Source organism: Ixodes scapularis, unplaced genomic scaffold (assembly GCF_016920785.2).
Source record: "Ixodes scapularis isolate PalLabHiFi unplaced genomic scaffold, ASM1692078v2 PGA_scaffold9__187_contigs__length_104089568, whole genome shotgun sequence".
Lineage (NCBI taxonomy): Eukaryota > Metazoa > Arthropoda > Arachnida > Ixodida > Ixodidae > Ixodes > Ixodes scapularis.
The window spans coordinates 54063514-54079783 of record NW_024609884.1 but is presented as its reverse complement, the minus strand read 5'-3'; the positions used below and the strand labels follow the sequence as shown (position 1 = coordinate 54079783).

At 43.8% G+C, this 16270-nt stretch overlaps 1 protein-coding gene across 9 annotated transcripts in view; it reads left to right on the top strand.

The window, feature by feature from the left end:
* Positions 1 to 15494, top strand: part of LOC115332676 (aurora kinase A) — a 46399-nt gene extending 30905 nt beyond the window's left edge. For 4 of the 9 annotated variants that reach the window (XM_040499274.2, XM_040499272.2, XM_040499271.2 and 1 more), the window contains exons 5-7: positions 4725 to 4873; positions 5469 to 5706; positions 15163 to 15492. In XM_040499274.2, coding sequence (XP_040355208.1) covers positions 4725 to 4873; positions 5469 to 5706; positions 15163 to 15267 — 492 coding nt within the window. In that variant the 3' untranslated portion in view covers positions 15268 to 15492. Of the gene's footprint in view, positions 1 to 4724; positions 4874 to 5468; positions 5707 to 15162 lie in introns of all 9 variants that reach the window. The other 5 variants (XM_029995086.4, XM_042287201.1, XM_029995087.4 and 2 more) reach the window with 2 other exon arrangements.
* Positions 15495 to 16270: the final 776 nt, after the last annotated feature.

The window sequence follows — 16270 nt, the reverse complement described above, 5'->3', positions numbered from 1 at the left end:
CCTTCAATTTTCACTGAGCTCCGAACACGGTTTATTAACTTCTGCACGAAAAATTATTAAAATATCATTTTTCTTCCCCTCCAAGTCATAAACAAAACAAGCCGCGGCATAATTTTGACAGTCGTGATGTATTATGGCACCGGACAGTATAGGATAATGGGAGCGTTTGCGGCGAGCTGACGGTGTGCCGGTAGCTTTTACTGCGCTGATGGCGCCGATGCCACCGACATACTTTCTGACTGGTCGACTCTCATCACCGAGATAGACATGGACACATCGCAGCTGAGCGAAATTCAATTAGATATTAGACAGCATGGGACTGGCCCCATACGCCGGTACGAAGCACAGCAGGTCGTCAGCACGACAGATGCTTCTCCGCCGCCGTTCGCCGTTTCTGCAGTATCTCTAAAAAGAAGGGGACGCGCTGTCACTCACTGGCGTAGCAGAAAATGCACAGAGTTTTCTATAGGCTCAAGCTTTATTAACTTTTATTTTGTTATAATAGGCTCGCAGGGCAGGGTGGATGAAAAAAGAAAAGAAGAAGATGCAGAACTCGTCTGTGTTTCGTCCTCTCTCTGTTTTATACTTTCTGTTATCTAGTAGATGCAGTTCGACGTCGTCTAACGATCACGACTTTAAAATACGACTTTACTGATAAATATACAAATCTCACCACACACCTTTTCTACGATTGCGAAAGACAATATAATCTTAGCAGAGATATAGCAACGCAGAAATATGATTTAGTGATTACATAGACGTTGCGATCGTTCAAGGAATGCTAACACTAATCACTTTTCTCGGGTGATGAAAACGCGTCAAAATTAGAATCCTTCATACGCGCCTTTAAATACAGTACGCACCAGTAATATCTTGAACTTCTGTACATGCATGAAAGTCGCAAAATAAGAAATCCGGGCGATGTTCGAGGAGACAAATTCTAAGAAAGCACTACTCTGGTCGAAGTAAACAAAGACGACGGCACGAGCGTTTCTGCTGTCCTGAGGGTGCCGCCACAACATCGCCGCAAGAGTAGATGGATCTTCCCTTCTAGGACGTGTTGGGTTATTATCGCGACACGCGACGAGAATTCAGTCAACGACAGCGCTTTACGTGGAACACCTCGCCGACCACGTCAACGATCACCACCGACGACATGTTTTCAGCAGAGAGGAGGAGTTGGAGCACGATTTCAATAGTGAAAAAGCGCAGGCGCAGTCTTATCTTTCTTTTGCATTGTTTACCACACGATAGATGGTGCATAACTCGAAGCATTATGAAATTCGGCAATTTCCGTCACATCGCTAATTATTCTACAAAATGTGGATCATAATATTTTTTAACAAAACTTTTAAGTAACATTCGCCGGCTATTTAATGTTTATGATCGCGATGCTGGTGAGTTAGGCTCTTTAATAGGCGACGTGGATTTGGCTAACGTGCTTTGGCACTGCGGATGCATCGCAGTGAAAAGGCACAGCTTTTGAATGAAAGAAGGTATGAAAGAGTCCGTTTTTCTTTTAAAAGTTCTATAGCGAATTTCTTTTGGCTCTCTATTTTGTGTTTTGGTTTTATTTTCACACCTTTTACGACGCGCAATGGATGAAATTCGATTTTAAAATCGTTTGACGGTTAAAGGTCATTTGCCATTTGTAACCACCCGGTCAATATCACTTTGGAGATGTAAGTGGTCGTCAGGGTTGCTGATCTTTCTGTAAAGTACACAATCGACAGCAAAAAGGATGTTAGTGACTGCGGAAGATCGTTACTGTATATTAGAAATGGAAGAGGGCTTAGGACAGTACATTGCGTCACCCCGGAGGTTACATCGGCAATGCGAATGGAGGAGAGCTTAGATATTAGACGGCAATGCGGCACGCGGTTGAGCGCTTTGGAGAAATCTAAGAAAATGGCGTCGGTTTGGGTGTTTAGGTTCATGTTACTATGTATATCGTGCGTGAACTCAAGAAGTTGGTTGTCGCATGAGATTCCCTTATGAAGTCCGTACTGTATTTGTAAAAAAGTTGTTCTGTTCAAGATGGGATATGACATTTGAGAAAATAACATGTTCCAATAGCTTTGAGGCCACTTGTTAATGAGATGGATCAATAATTGCTTCGTGAGCTTTTACTGCCACATTTAAAATCTGGCACGGTCTTCCAGTCATAAGGGGTGGATTCAGTAGATAATGATTGTTCAAAAAGTAAGCAGTATTACGCAATATTTTAGAGGTAATCTTGTCAGTGCCCGCGGATGCTGAGATTTGAAGGTTATTGATGAGTTTTAGAATTCCTGCAGGCGAGATTAAAATGGGTTCCATAAAAGGGTAGTCTAGCTCTGGTACAAACAGAATATTACTTAGGTCCTCAGTTGTGAAAACAGACGTAAAGAAAGTATTGAGGACCGTTGGGCAGCTCGCGTCGGGTACGAGTTGACCAGAATTGCTAATAAGAAATATCTTATCATGAGACTCGATTGGTGATAAATTTTTCCAGAACTTGGTTGGATTATTTTTAAGCAGAGCAGGTAAATCGTAAGCAGGCACGTAGTCAGGGGGGGGGGGCATGACCTCCTCTCCCCCCTCCCCCTCATACAGCATTTTGTCATGGGTAGCCCCCCCCCCCCCCCCAAAAAAAAAAAAAAAAAAAAAAAATTATGGCTACGTGCCTGATCGTACTTAAAGTACTTTTCTTTGAGTCTTCTAGACAGGCAATATATTCTTTTTCGCAGCTAGAGTACCTCGCTCACAATGCATCAGAAATGGATTGTTTTGCCTTTTGGAATATTCTTTTATTTTTATTACGAGGCGTTTTTAGTCCTGTGTTTAACCAGGGCTGACTGATGTTGGAACGAATTGAATGAAACAAGGGGAATATGAGCGTCAATGAGCGCAGATAATTTATTTTAAACATATTCCAATTATGTTCTACTGCAGGAGTATGAAAGCCCGCGGTGAACGAAGAACAAAAGTGCAGGAGTCTTGAATTGATTGAGTCGTAGTTAGCTTTGCTCTAATCTTTTATCAGCTTAACACTATGCAGATTTCGGGAGGTAGATAAGTTTAATTTCAGATTCATACTTTTATGATCACTGAAACCGTTGCAGCAGGTTAAGAAGGTTATTACGTCTGGTGCTGATGCTAGTGCTAAGTCGTCCAGAATGTTGTTTCCGCGCGTGCTGGCGGATACGACTTGTACGAGGTTGAGATTTAGGCATATATCCACGAAATTTGTTTCAGTATTATCTTGGCATGAAAGTGTCGACCAGTCAATAGATGGAAAATTAAAGTCACCAAGTACAAATACGTCGGCTTTCAGATAGTCGCAATGGACCAGGTTTAAGTTATTGTGAAATGAATCGCAGAAGGATGACTCACTGTTGGGTGGTCGATAACAGACAAGAATTATGGTTTTCTTGAAGTGTTGAAGTATAAAGACAGATCCATAGCATATCGATGTATTTTATCAATTTTTATCATGCATGAAGGAATGTCTTTTCTGAAAGCTATTAAGATACCGCCTCCCCTCCTGATACCTCTGTCACGGCGATAAATGTTGAAGTCTGCGGAAGTCTGTGGGTTGAAGTCATATATTTCCTTATCAAGTATACTAGGTTTAAGCCAAGTCTCTGTTAAGATCACAACGTCGGTATCGTTATCGTACAAATATTATGACAGTAAATCATGTTTAGGGATTACACTGCGGATGCTAGTGGACAAAAAAAAAACACTGCCTTTTTTATCCGTGATTCTTGATAAGACCCGATCAGGACAGGAGGGCTTAGATTTTGTTTCATTCGCTGTTATGCTGTCAGTTGTTTTACACTGGGTGGTAGGGGATTGTAAACAAATATCCTGTTATTCATTTTTAGCTTATTAAACGACAGCTTGTAAGACATATTTTTTTCTTTTGCAAAATGTAGAAGTTTTATTCTAGCAATGCGAACGTCCAAAGAAAAGTCTTCCCCTGCGTCGAAAGGTGTCGTCCCCTTAAGCAATGGAACAGACATTAAGATCCGATCTTTTTCCTTGAATCTGGAAAACTTCACCATTATTAGCCGATTTGCTTCCGCCGAGAACCGTCCCAGGCAATGGGCCCTTTCAACACAATCAGAGTTTACGGTCTGTTTAATATTTTGCGTGCAGAATTCTAATATGTATTCCTCGCTTATGGCCCACGTTACAACGGTGAAGTCAGTTTTCTGCAACTAAGATCTGGTGTTCTCGGTTTAAGCCGAAAGAATAAGAGTGTGCCGAATTGATTATCTTTTCAGAATTCGGGTTTTAATCATAAAAGACAGTATTTTAGAGCTGATGAACATTTAGAGGGGAGAAAGGTGGGTCGTCATCATCTGACTTCGCGACACAGACGAAGAAGAGGAGACAAATACCGTGGTGTCTTTGTCTGCTCTTCTTGGTCTGTTGTGCTGTTCCTTTTTAATTAAAAAATTGAAATGTGAGCCTCATAAATGCATTTTGTTCGAAAACCAGCATGTGTAAAAACAACTGATGCCCGTGTTTGTTCACATCCTGTTGAATGTTTACGAATATGGAGCTATTATTTCATGCTTAATTTTGACGAGGTGAAAACTTGAATCAAGGAGCTGATTTTTCCTACCGCCGCGGGATGGCAACAAGTGAGGCGAACACCGCAAGCAGCAGGGGGGGCGAGTTGATACAAAACTTGCTCCGCATCCTGTTGAGTTTTTATTCGACTCCCGTTGCAGTACATCTACCAGATGTGCGTGGCCCTGAAGTACTGCCATGCCAACAGGGTGATCCACCGGGACATCAAGCCAGAGAACCTACTGCTAGGCTTCAACGGGGAGCTCAAGATGGCCGACTTCGGCTGGTCCGTGCACGCGCCGTCTTCCAGGTTAGAGCTCTTCTCATTGGTCAGCGTGGAGCTCGTAGCAGATGGCGACGAGTGCTTCTCAGATCAGGTTCCCCAAAATCTGTCTGTGGAAAAAAAAAATCTTCGGATGTTCTCTGGTGCTTTTTTGTCTCTGAGAGAATGGTGCCTGAACGGTGCTGGTGGTGGACATTGAAGAAAGGTATTTGATAAGGACGCAAGAAGCAAGCGCTCGGCTTCGATGGCTGCATGAAACATGATCTTGGAATTGAGGAAATGGAACAAGGACATATATCAGTTGCATTTATTGTGCAAGTTGAAGCGTATTTTTGAAATTGGTATTGACATAGGAATACTGTTCTTTTTCCAGATTACGGCCAAGGCTCATAGTTCCGGGCATTTATTCAATTCCCCTCGTTTTCATCCATTTAAATACGCGCTTCTCTCGTGCCGACATTTGTGTTGATCAGCACTGAATTATACTGGGGATATGTGAGGAAAAATGTGAGCAAAAACAGAGAATGGGGGCGCAGCAAGTCGTGGGAAGGGTTTGGTGATCCTTACATTGCGGTAGTGTTCTGCTAAGACGGATATCCTTGAGCGGTGCCTCCTGTCGCAGGCGGTCGACCATCTGTGGCACCCTGGACTACCTGCCGCCCGAGATGGTTGATGTCAGTGTCAGTGTGTACGACGAAAAGGTGGACATCTGGTCGGTTGGCGTACTCACCTACGAGTTCCTGGTAGGCAAGCCGCCCTTCGAGTGCAAGACGGCCAGGGAGACTCACCGCCGCATCTGCGCTGCCGACATCAAGTTTCCCGACTTCGTCTGCGAACCAGCGAGGGACCTCATCACCAAGGTGAGTGCTTGGCAATGGTACACCGAAGGAGATTGTCAAAGGTTTGTCTTGTCGCTGCATGCTGACGGAGTGCTCCTTATGACACTGACTCAGGTTTCATTCCAGATGGACGGGCATGTGCAAATAGTGAATTTTGAGTTTGAAGCAAACACTAGTGTTTTTGGCCAATTATTCTCTAATCGAATATCCAATAGTTTCTCCAAGCCTTTCACTAATGTTACACCCTGCTTGAATCCCGACCTGTAGGAAAATCCTCGCCACCCTTCCCATTTCCCCTCTACCACTGCTATCTTGATGGCGGGAGAGCGCCTTTTGCGCGCGCGACGCTAGAGCGCCGACGTTGGAGCGCGCGACACGAGGGCGCTGCGATAGCGCGCGTGGCGCATGTCACGAGAGCGCATGACCAGTTGGCGCGCGACACGAGAGCGCACCCCAGTTGAGCGCGCTACACGAAAGCGCACCCCAGTTGAGCGAACACCGCGAAATGTGGGATGTATACCCGCGGCTCCACAGACAGAACAAATTTTGCAACTCATCGGATCGGAGAATCGGTGATTTTTAATTGATTGAATTCTTTATGAAGAATAAAACTAAAACGGGTACGACTTTTTCTAAGAAATCAAGCCATTTTTCTGGGGTTCCCCGAGAACATGCGCGATCAAAAACTTAGCATCAACGGAAAGCAAAGTGCGCACAAGAGCGTTCTAAATATGAACCTAAACAAAACTTGCACCCGAATTTCGACTGTTAAAATTATATTGATTGCTAGATTTTGAAGGTGAGCTTTCCTTCGCACCCGTCAGTTTTCCGGTGAACTTCTTTCCGCTGCCCATTTTGTATAGGGTGACAGAGACAAAAGGTGAATTAAACACCATACCGTGTCCCTTACCTCATACATGTTTCAAAGGGAGAAGCTTTGCTATCAGAATCCAGACTAATTGAAATACAAGATTTTTTTTCCGCTGCCCATTTTGTATAGGGTGACAGAGACAAAAGGTGAATTAAACACCATACCGTGTCCCTTACCTCATACATGTTTCAAAGGGAGAAGCTTTGCTATCAGAATCCAGACTAATTGAAATACAAGATTTTTTTTTTTTTTTGGAGCAGAATGTTTGTGGAAGCTTTGAGACTACTGTGCCTGCCGCATCGCATACTGTTGGTCTCGCACCAGCGCTCCATCCCTCTGCTACCCTGACATCAACGCATATTTAATTTTCATTATCAGCACAGATTCCCAGATTAAGTGTTTAATACAATTGTCATTTCTGACAATATGAATGGTTGGTGTATGGCACTTGGCACGAGAGCTCCTTTCCCTAATTTGATTTTAAAAAACCCAGAATACGGGGAAGCATGCTACATGTTGCTTCTTTCCATTTGAACGTTTTAAAATAATTTAAAATAAAAATTAGTGAGGTCGATTGTGTCATTTAAAATAAGAAAAAAACTGATGAAGCTAGGTCAGCTGCAATGTTTTTTTGTTTTGTTTTTTCTTGGGAAATGAACGCTACAAATATTCATATCTTTTTTTCTTTTTTTTCTGCTGTCCGCTTTTTGTAACACTACTTGATTTGTCACACGCAAACATTTCGTCGACTCATTCGCAATGCCCTTGCTGAATGCCGCGGCGTAAATCCCCGCCGATTTCACATAAAACACGCGATGTCCGAACAAGTGGTCGGTCGGGTCAGGCCACTCGCGCTGGACTGGTTGTGCGCTCTCGTTACGGGCGCTCTAATGACACGCGCGCTAATGTCGCTGCGCTCTCGAGTCGCGCGCTCTAACGTCGCGCGCTTTAACGTCGCGGCGCTCTCATGTCGCGCGCGCTAACGTCGTGGCGCTGTATACGGTCGGCGCTCTAATGTCGGCGCTCAAGTGTCGTGCGCTCTAGTGTTGTACAGCCTTTCATGGCTGGGGACTCCTTTTGTTGCTGCATTTCGGGGCTGGGTAATCCCGGCGTATCCAGCCACAAGATGCAACAGCAAAAAGATTGTCCGGCCTTCGAGGTAGCAGTGGGAGAAGGGAAATGGGAAGGGTGGCGAAAGGAATTTTTCTATCATGCGGAAAACCATTTTGAAGGTCGGGCTTTAAACCAAAAGCTAGCTGAACTCCTGGAAGTTGCTCCCAAGCTTCCACGTGTCCATTTGTAAGCTAAGCATATTTTAATCTCACTAATATTTATGGACAGTGGCGTCAGAAAGGACAATGATTTCAGTGGGATGGCAAGCAAACGACATAATTTATACAAAATTAAATCTATAGAGGTGCCCAGTTATAGCTATACCTATTCGAAGGGATTTATAAATCTTGCTATGTGCGAATACCCTTTCTTCAATCTCGAATATGAAAAAAAAAAAATCGTGAATGATGAACGCAGGTTGTCGGGGCATCTCTGCATACCATTCATTACGCTTGGATAATAGCCACAGTTTAATTTTGAAAGTTATGCAATGAAGTTGTCAACATTAACGAAATTTTCGTTTTTTTTTAAATACACCAGGCGCGCGCGTGCATCATCCCTTTTTGAAGGTGTGCTTTTCTCCTAAGCACGTGACTGCAATATCTGTACTTTTCGAAGCGCTGATCGCGGTGGGTTAGACCCGTTGAGCGCGCTTCTTACCCAGCACCGATGCATCGCAGAGATCGTTTTCGCGGGTGTTGCTTCTCTGCAGTGCACCCATGTTTGGTAAGAAGCGCGCTCAACGGGGCTAACCCACCGCGATTAACGCTTAGAAAAAAAAAAAAAAAAAAAAAAGGCTCGAGGTACACTTAAGCACTTCTTATGAGTTGTGAATGCGAAAGCATGCACGTCATTCTTCCGCTCCCTTATTTCTTCTACGGCGCGCCATCTCCTCGCCGCTTCGACCTTGGACGTTTCGTGTTACTGGCGCGCTGACTAGAGTTCCTGTATATGCTACCTACGGTAGCAGAGTTGCGCATTCAGCCTCGGAGGGTGGCCGTAGCGCCGGCTTTGCCGCACGAGATGGATGCTTTGCTCCTCACGTGACTAAATTTGGCGAATAGCGGCGCCGCGCGCGCCGCCGCGCATGGAAAACAGGAGAGGAGGAAGAGGAGGCGGAAAGCAGGGATATATACGCCGGGGAAAGAGAAACGTCGGCGGAGCGACCGTAAAGTTGGCTTTCTTGCACGCCAACGGATGCTTTGCTCCTCACGTGATGGATCTCGGCGAATAGCGGCGTGGCGGCGCGGGGAAAACAAATGCGCAACTCTGGCTCCCGTAGGGAGCCTATACAGGAACTCTAGCGCTGACGGACACGCAGCGCCATGGGGTGGCGGTTGTTGAAACTGACGCGCAGCGGCCAATGGGAGCCTCGTCGACGCGTGCCAGCCAATGGGACCGAAGCCGAAATCCATCAGATTTACTCCCCTTTTTTGTAACCGGGGAACCTAGGTGGCCATTTGGCTAGGCTTTTCGCGTGTTTTCACAGCTGACTTCACTTGGAGAAAGGATTTAAGGTGCCGTTTTCTTCAAAGCTGATGACGTCGGCTCGCTCCATGGGACAGTTAAAGGGTCAATGAAGATGATTTTATTTAATTTTTTTAAATGGTGTTTCTAGGCTTCTTGGGAACCTAGCACGCTGCCTAATTTTTTGTAGACGTTTGGGATGCGTATTTCTGTGCCTACCAAAGAACGGAAGAAACCGAAACTGAACTATTTCCATTCTCATTTTTGGGCCTCAGAAAACGGAGGTGACGTAGAGAGTGGCGTCAAATGTGAATAGTCGGTATTGGTAGTATTTAGGAGATCGAGACTCTGGTTACCGCGGTGGGTTATAGCAGCGCGGTGGCGCGGTCGTTTCGTCGAATCTGTCAACATGGACGACAATGCCGCTCTCGCGAGCGAGTTCGAGCTTCCGTTCAGGGACCTAACACCAACGTTACTAAAATACTCAGTTGGGAAACTCGCCGTCGAAACCTAGGCCGTTGGCGTCCACCAAAACCGAGCTAAATACGACAACAGCGCCATCCTTTATCATTTGTCTGTACTGTGGTCACCTTAAGCTTTTTTTGAAAGCATGTTTTTGCCTAAAAACGAACGGAAAAGACTCCTTTTGTATGAAATTTATTGGAGTTTAGTACAAAATGATTGCGAACTAAAGATTTTAAAATCTTTAGTTTGCAAGGTTTTGCGGCACAATTAATATAGTTTTTATACAACCATGCCTCAGCGGTGCTTTCAGGTAGCGCGTCCCGACCTAGGTGCATTTTAACTTCGGTCGAAACTCGCGGCGCGTCCGCTGGGGAGACGGGGGTGGCGCCTCTGTAACCTCTTCCGCTGTATCTGTTTCGGCGCCAGAATGGCCGATTAAAGCCAAAATAGAAGTCACGTGCGGTTCCTCGAGTGGCCGCTGCGGGAGAAATGGCGGTGTTGGGTTCGCCATTTGCTCGGATCTCGAGGACAGATCGGGACCACTTTTTCGGAGCAGTCTTTATGGCAGTTTCCCAACTGAGTCGTTTAGTAACGTTGCCTAACACCAACGGAACGGAAGTACGTGTGTGGCGGCCTCTGCCATCACCCGGCGGAGACCGTCCAGCCGGCAACAAGCGGCCCGCAGGCTCTGAAGTAGTGAGCAACATTCGCGTGGGCGAGACCATAGGGTTATTATAATGTACGCTAGACGTTCAAGTGGCGCTAGTGTGCTGACGCAAATGGAAGCAGACAGCAACCAGTCGAAAATTGACTTCCGGTAATGCATTTCTATGGGAAAGTGTGAGTGCATTTTCTCCCTGCGCTCGATCAAAAGAGCAAATATCCCGAATAATTCGTACGTACTAGGTAGCTTGGAACATTTCTCCGTCAGGCCGACTAAATAATTGGTCAGTTACGGCGTTTTTCTTTCAAACTCATCGCATTAAAAATGGTGCTAAAACGGCCTCGTACGTGTATTTATGTGCACTGTCGGACACTCGGCGCATTTCAGCATGGGGGATATACGTGCCAAACGAACGAAGGACATCTGGAAATTAAGGGAGACGGCAAGAACTACGCAGTAACACTGGATCAGTAACTACCCGCGCATGCACGATCAAAATAACTTGAAGGCCACGTAATATATTCCGATTTTAAATAAGTAAGTACCACTTTATTCTTTCTGCTCTGTGCGAACTTCTACGTTCAAAATATCACCAGCAAGATGGAAATCTTTGAGAACAAGTGCCCGATAAAAGCTACCGGGCAGAAAAAACAATACGAAGAGACACCTTTCATAGCCCACGTGCTTTATTATTTACGTTTTGAATGCTTTTATCCGCTCATGCACGACGGGGTCGTTTTCATATAGTGACAGGACTGTCATATTAGCAATATATAAGCGTCACCGGAATGCTGGCGAGCTTTGAACACACTCTATATTCCTTTCGATTGTAATTTTGCTTTGAATCGTCGCTTGTTTTTACATGCGTGCTGCAGAACACACGTTTGGGATTGAAATGTAGCGAAGTTAAACATTGTTCACTAATGAAGAAAAATGCGCTAACTAAAGCAATTACACTTTTACGATGTTAATCAAGGTACATACTATTCTTTACGACCCAAATAACCAAAGTGTTCCGTGTTATTTTCCGGCGAAGAGACAAAATGCACGCGCGTTTTTCCATGAGAATGCACAGGAGCACCGCAAAAGTAGTCTGGTTGCTGTCTGCTTCAATTTGCGTCACGGAAGTCGCATAGACACTAGCGCCAGTTGAACCTCTAGCGTACATTAAAATAACTCTATGGGCGAAACGAGAATGTCGCGTTGCCGAAGGGCAGGGACACGGGGGAGATGCCGAGGGGAAAGCGGCAGCGACCAAGCCGTTCCGGGACCCGGTTCCTCCGCGGGGGACGCTCCCCAAGAAGAAGAAAATAAACAGCACCATTTTTGGTTTTCACCAAAGTCGGACCTCTTTTCGTCGTCAAAGAACACGAACAGCAACCCACACGTGAAGACTAGCGTCGCCCGAACAAATATTGGTCTTCAGTCGACCGTTAGAAGAGCCATCTACAACGCACAAATTCGGCATGACTACCATTTTGCAGAATCCTTCGAGTACCGTGTCGACCATATTCCCAAAGTAAAAACGACACCGACATCTGAAACCGTGTTCTTTTTTTATTTTATTTTTTTGCTCATAGTTGTTCGTTGCCCGTTTCGCGTTCAGCGTAGGAAAGAGAAAAAACAATTATGCTGTTTTATTTACGGTTTAGTAATCATTTCCGGTCCGATTTATACTTTTCATTGTTAATCAAGCAGAAATTAGAACAGTACTCCTAAAAATCGCGAACAAAACGTGACCGAGGGAACGTCACTCGTTTCGACCAGTCGCTGACGCGTCTCTTGTGACGTCGCGCTTCTTGGCCTTGCATCGGTCACGTGAGCTCCGCTTCTCCCGCAACTCTCGGGGCGTCGCCCCAGTCGATCCCGGTACGATTATTACCGCGACTGTTTAATTGATTTGCGCAGCACACAAGCGCCGGTTTCGGCTGAAATTTGGGCATCGTGGCCTGAGACGTGCCTGGAACCCAGTTCAATCGCCAAAAAAATATACGAAAATGCGTTCATTGTCCCTTAAATGCCTTCGCACTAATTTGAATATTGCAGCTCGCCTCGAAGCGAATATCAAATAGCGTATTATTCGAAACTACTATTAGAAATTTTTAATATTTTCTCACAATTCTACAAACGGATCATTTGTTGCAACACAAATTGTTTGTGTTTTTCCAAGTTAATTATAGAGGCCCTGTAATGATTTTGGAAATACGGTACATTAATTGTGAGAATTGGTTCCACAACCCTTAGAATGAAAAAAAGCGAAGACTGTTTTTGCTTATGTCCTCTAGTTTTTATTTTTAAAATTTAAACAAATATTAGTTTGGTGTCCGTGAACGCTCGATCACCGTCTTCCGAGTCGCGTGAGCAGCAACGTGATCGTGACACACGGAGAGCTTCTGGTCGTGTTCTCAAACACATTTACAAACTCTCCTCATTCTTCGGTGGTCCGGAGGTGTTCCTCTCGAATCAGAACACTTTTCAACCTTTGGTTCAATGATGTCGGATCAGCCCAACCGATTGGCGTCGCTGATGTTGTCCGTGGCTAGCGGATCAGAGATGAGCATGTTAATGAGCGTTTTGCCCCTTCGTCACGGAAGCAGCAGAGAAGGCATGGTTTCGTTGGTTTTGACACATTTATTCGTGTTCAGACAAGGTTAATAGAACTTGGCTCTAAACAAAGCAGATAATTGCACAACTTGCTAATTCACTACAGTATACCTCATGAAACGTTATGCTGCGGTTGGCCGCCTTGTGTGACTGCAGGTTGAGAAATGGTCAGTTGTTTGCTTTAAATTTACATGAACTTGTGCTATTCTAGGGGAAAGCGAAGGTTATTTTTTTACTGGTGCTAGGTGAGGTGAACGAAATAAAAGTTACACGCTGTCAATAAAATCATTGCAGCGCCCCTCAAAATTGAGGGTACAATAAAGATTGTCCCGAATAATGAGAGTCGGCACAGAAGTCCGTCGAGATTAGGATGGAATGGTCATCTGTGCTGTATCTCATATATGTATATATATATATATATATATATATATATATATATATATATATATATATATATATATATATATATATATATATATATATATATATATATAGGGTGTATTTTTTATTCTTGCGGGTTTGTTTAAAAAAGAACATTAAAGCTACACTTATGCGGTTTGTGCGAGTGAGTTATACACCCGGGGGACATTATAGTCGGTTAATTAATTAAAATTCACTAATTAACTTTTTAATTAGTAAAAATAGACATATGGTTTCAATTACAAACTTGCTGAGCGTCGTATAAAACCCCTAAATCAGTCATTTTGAGAAAGACTTTCAGCGCGTGAGAAGCGTAGTAGAGCACTAAAGTTACCACTCGTGGAGCAGGTACAAGGCCAGCGGTTTCGGTAAGGCGCCCGCGCAATTTTTCGGTCTCTTATCTAGCCCCAGTCTTGTACCTGCTCCACGGGTGGTAACTTCAGCGCACTACTGCGTTTCTCATGCGCTCAGTCATTCTAAAAATTACTGATCTAGGGGCTTTGGACGACACTCAGCAAGTTTCTAATTGGAACCATATGTCTATTTTGACTAATTAAAAATTTAATTTTTGAATTTCTATTAATTAGACGGCTTATCGCGAAGATTAGCCACCCACATAATGTCCCCCTGGGCGCATAACTCACTCGCACAAACCGCATAAGTGTAGCTTTCTCGGCTTTTTTTTTAAACCAAATCTGTACCAATAAAAAAACACCCGGCATATATATATATACACAGGGATGGGCAGTATTTCAAATACAAGTATTTGAAATACGTATTTCAAATACTTTGTGTATTTTGTATTTGTATTTAATTACTAATTGGGTAATCTATTTGACGTGTGTATTTAAATACTAAAACGTGGGTATTTCAAATACAATTGTAATTACATACAATTTTGTGGGCGAAAATACATTTCTCAGATTTATTGTCACGACAATTCTTGTTTTTATGCATGTGGTTGTAAGATATAGTTTCCACCTTTTATTCGGCCATGGGGCTTTTTTTCTTTTTCTCCTCCGGCTTTACTTTAAAAGCACTGTCCAGAGCAGGAAGAAAACTGCGCTCTGCACCGAATGCAGTGTCTCTCAATCAAGCACAAACGTTTCGGGACTTCGTGATTACGGTGCTAGTCCAGGGCAAGAATAGTGACGAAATCGACGTTTACAGGCAGACTGGCTAAATAAGTGCCTGTGACAACTTGTGATGTTCTCCAGCCTGATTTCCATCCATATTTTTGCCTGGAACATTCTAAATGCGCGGGTCGTCCAGATTTTCGTAACTGGCGCGAGTTGCAACAATAAAACATTATCTAACTAGTGCTGCGCATCTTGGTCGTCTCGGTTCTTTGTTGGTCTATACCAAAATGTAATCGACAAAAAAAGCTGCTTGAAGCTCTGTACTTTTTTCACCTATTACGTCTAAGCTGATTACATTTTTTTTGTGATTATAGTTCTATTACGTTACAAAAGCCTCGCGCACAAACTCCCGAGTGTGCGATGCAAAATTAAAATGAGATACCCAGAAACCCGTTGCAGGTGCCCTAAAGTCGCTGACCCAAATTTTGAGGAATGTATTTGGAAAAATATTTGGAGGAGACCAAATACATTTGGTTGTATTTGTATCTTGTATTTAAATGCTTTTTTGGAAATGTAATTAGATTTTTAATTAAATACATTTTTGACGAAGTATTTTGTATTTGTATTTCGATACATATTTGCATGTATGTTGCCCATTCCCTGTATATACATATACACACATACACACACGCACGCACACACACACACACACACACACATATAGATATGTGTGTGTGTATTTTTATTTTTTTTTTCGCAGTGGACTATAACTGCGTTGTGCCTTTTTTCCACAGCTCCTGAAAAAAGTGCCTAAGGAGCGGGCAAGCTTGGATGAAGTTATGGCTCACCCATGGGTCGTGGACAACGCTGACACGACTGTCGAAGCATCAACCCTCTGAACGAAGTCTCGGTGTTGCGAGAGTTAAGTGAGCAAAGCATGTTGCAGACTTTGCAACTCATTTGTTTAACATTGCATCAGACAATGAGAGGTTTTTTTTTCCCCTTCCAACTTTTTTAGTCCCCGCCCCCTTTTTTTTTTGTGTAGTTTTTTTAACATGTGAATGTGTGTTTCATAACGTGAAGTATGGTGTGGAATTTCAGATATCGTCAATAAACAGTTCAATGCAATTTTAAAGTTTTTTTGTTGCCCCTATTCCACAAGCTCGCCAAATGTGGTGACAGGTACTGCAAATTCTCCGTCACTCTAGGCATGTGCAGACTAGATTAGCACCATAAATATGCCGTCGAAAGACATGCTCACAGCCCTCTAGCAATGCAGGCAATGGCGGCATACTAAAGCTTCCTCTGGTAGCTTCGAATTTCTTCACCAGGTTCTTTTACATGACAGCACAGCTGAAGCAATAGTTGACACTGGTATGCTTCCAAATAATGAGGGTCTGTAAATTTTGAGTCTGGAGGTAGATGAGTAATGGTTTATAATAATTGTTATTGGTCAAATCTTTAGCACACCTGTGAATTAGGCATCTGTGGGCGCATCTGTCTTCGAAGATTCAGCAGTAAGACTGCGGTGTGAATGCGGTTTTGACATCTGCTTTCTTCAATTCAATAACTGGTGGACACAATTCATTGAAATCGCAGCACTGCATCGAAATTGTGCTTCAAGACATTTTGTTTGTGAAAATTTGATTTTATCTGCCTCAGTGAAGTTATTCTATTGCCCTCTCCCGGACGAAACAAACCTGACCAGGCAATGCGTACACGACAGGCACAGTCCATACATTGACCAGACAACTCCGTAGACCAGGGACAGTGGGATTTGCTGGTTGAAATGCTTGCCCACGAGTTAAGTGCAGTGCTCTCAAAGACAAAAGTAAAAAAAGCTCTAGCAGTCATTTTTGAAGGTAAAGCATTGGCAGTTCTCTTCCTGGCTAGGGGGTGACA